This window comes from Aptenodytes forsteri, unplaced genomic scaffold (assembly GCF_000699145.1).
Source record: "Aptenodytes forsteri isolate BGI_AS27 unplaced genomic scaffold, ASM69914v1 Scaffold187, whole genome shotgun sequence".
Taxonomy (NCBI): Eukaryota; Metazoa; Chordata; class Aves; order Sphenisciformes; family Spheniscidae; genus Aptenodytes; species Aptenodytes forsteri.
Window position 1 is genome coordinate 1,318,534 of NW_008794084.1, and position 2,439 is coordinate 1,320,972.

Below are 2,439 nucleotides of genomic sequence, written 5' to 3' on the forward strand. Positions count from 1 at the left end.
GGCAGCTGAGCCACAGCGGCACATTCCCTGGCTTGGCAGAGGAGAGATGCGCAGCCAGACCTTCGCGCCCCGTCCGTCCGCAGAAGGCAGACCTGAGAGCAAGGGCCGGGGGAGCACGGTGGGGGGACCCGGCTCCTCTGGAGAGGAGCTCAGGCAGAGGCCGGTTCCTCCCTCCGACAGACCAACCAGCCCGAGCAAGGCACCGGCTGACTCAGAGCCACTTCGGCCAAGCCACCCCTCCCAGGGAGCCGTGCCCTGGCCCCACAGCATCGGGGGCGAGACAAGCCAGGCACGACTGCAGCACGTCGGGGTGCCGCGGCGTGCACGTACCTGCGATGCGGCTCCCGTAGGCCACTCCCACCGTGCAGAAGCTGTTGTTTGGCACGGCAGCGATCTCCCCGGCGCAGCGGGTCCCGTGGTGGTTGCCGTTCTCCTCGTCGGGGTGAGGCATAGGGTCGGGGTCGTTGGAGTTCAAGTCATAGCTGCCTTCTGGGCTCTGAAAACAGACCCAGCATCACGACTCGGGGCTCTGCCCTCCTCTCTTCAGGAAAAGCAGGACTTGGGAGCATGCTACGCAGGCTGAAACACAGCCTGGAAGTCGTGGGAACTTAGAGGCTGCTTCCACACAGGGCTGCAGCCCAACACTGCTATCCGCTGCTGCGGGAAAGGGACCAACAGAGGCAGCTTTAGCAACTGCTGCGGGTCACAGGGAGGCCAGCTCCCACGTGTAAGCAGCTACCTCCCACAGGTAGCACGAAGGCTGGTAAACCTGCGACTCGGGAGCAAAATCTCCCAGGGAGGGGTCTGCCGCTGGCACTTCCCACCCTGGCCGAGCCCAAGGGCGACAGCGCGGGTCAGGCTTTGCCGGCAGCCGAGCGCTTGCACGCTCCCGCCTCGCCGCCCAGCCCGCCGGAGGCCTGCGCCAGCTGCGCCGCCTTGCCCGGCCTCCAGCGTGCCCTCGCGCCCTCCCGCCGCGGCGCTGGCACTCACATAATTTGGCTGTATGTCTTTGATGGTGTGCTCCACGCCGTCGTCCACCACCACCACCGTCACGCCGCGCCCCGTCACGTTCCGCTCCCAGACGCCCGTGACATTGATGTCCTTGCCGGGGCTCCTGCGGTTGTTCTACCCACCAGAAAGGGCGGCGGGGGGAGAGAAAGAGCAGAGGAGTGGGTCAGCTGTGAGGACGTGGGCTCCCAGACCTTTCGGGCTGGGAGCACGGAGAGGAGTCACGGGAGATTTGTTTGACGCGGACAGCGAGCAACGGTCGCTCGAGCCACGAAGCGGAGCGCCCAGTGCCGCAGGGCCGCCACCGCGCTCCAGCCTGCTAACCGTACAGCGTGCTCCGGCCCAAACCCCTCTGCCCACCCCAGCGCCACTGGCACGCGGCCAGCTGCGGGAGCTGCCTTCCTCCCGTTATCGCGGCGAGCACGGGGCGGGCAGGGCGAGCTCTCGGCGCCCTTCCTCCTTGCCGCAAGGGCAGAAAGCAACTGTTTTGCCTGCCGCGTGACAGCTCGCTTGTGGCCACACAAACAGCCCGAGCCTGCTAGCACAACAGGAGCCGGAAAACCACTCACCAGATGCCACTGCTGGGGGTATTTGGGATCGTTAAAGTGCAGGCTGCGTTTGGAGCGTTTCAGAAGCTTCTGTTCCGAGTGCCACCGCACGCTGTCGTGCTGTGCAAACAAAGTGTCCACCGACCTCCTTATTGCTTCGGGTTCGCTTGCCGCGTGGCCGTCGGGCTGGTAGGTGAAGAGGTAATGGCCCTTGAGCTCCCCAACGCGGCCCATGTTCACCAGCCCCGCAGTCCGGGCCAGCTCCTCTGCCCGCTGCTCCAGCTCCTCCTCGGGCGCGTCCAAGCTGACAGCCCACGTCAGCTTGCCGTGCCGGGCGTCAGTGCCGGGAGCGCACTCCCCGCCGCAGGCCAGTCCGTCTGACGACGCGAGGGGGATCCAGGCGGCACTCAGCCAAAGGCACGTGTGGATACAGAGCGTGGCCTCCATCCCCGCGCTCCATAGCGGCACCCTCCGCTTCCAATGCGGCATCAGACAGGTGGGCTGCAAACAGCAGGAAATAAAACCGGTGAGAACCTCTTCTGACCCGGAACGGGGCGGCCACGGCCTCACCTGAAGCTCCCACAGAGACCCGCGGCCTCCCGGCAGGCAACGCCGGCAGGCCCGGGCTTGCCACCAACCTCCTCCCCGGCACAGCAGAGATCCTCTTCCAGGAAAACCCCAGCCAAGGCGGCTCCTTCCCAGCACCGCGAGGCCACACCCAGGCCGGGCAGGGATCGATCCCCACCGCCACCCTGCCCGCCGGGGCAGCAGCCCCGGGGCAGAGCGCACCGCGCTGCTGGCCGGGCAGAAGGGAGGCCGCTTCCTTCTCTCGCCGTGGCCCGGCACCGCGGAAGACGGGCAAGAAACTACCGACGGGCAGTTC

The 2,439-nt window shown here is 66.9% G+C and overlaps 1 protein-coding gene across 1 annotated transcript in view; it reads right to left on the minus strand.

Annotated features, from left to right (window-relative positions):
• The window catches only part of PCSK7 (proprotein convertase subtilisin/kexin type 7), a 21,029-nt gene extending 18,781 nt beyond the window's left edge, over positions 1 to 2,248 (minus strand). Inside the window, exons 1-4 of the mRNA XM_009273542.2 lie at positions 2,195 to 2,248; positions 1,578 to 2,057; positions 991 to 1,125; positions 331 to 496 (exon numbers count right to left, since the gene is read on the minus strand). Coding sequence (XP_009271817.1) covers positions 331 to 496; positions 991 to 1,125; positions 1,578 to 2,045 — 769 coding nt within the window. The 5' untranslated portion in view covers positions 2,046 to 2,057; positions 2,195 to 2,248. The remainder of the gene's footprint in view (positions 1 to 330; positions 497 to 990; positions 1,126 to 1,577; positions 2,058 to 2,194) is intronic.
• Between the last annotated feature and the right edge of the window lie 191 nt (positions 2,249 to 2,439).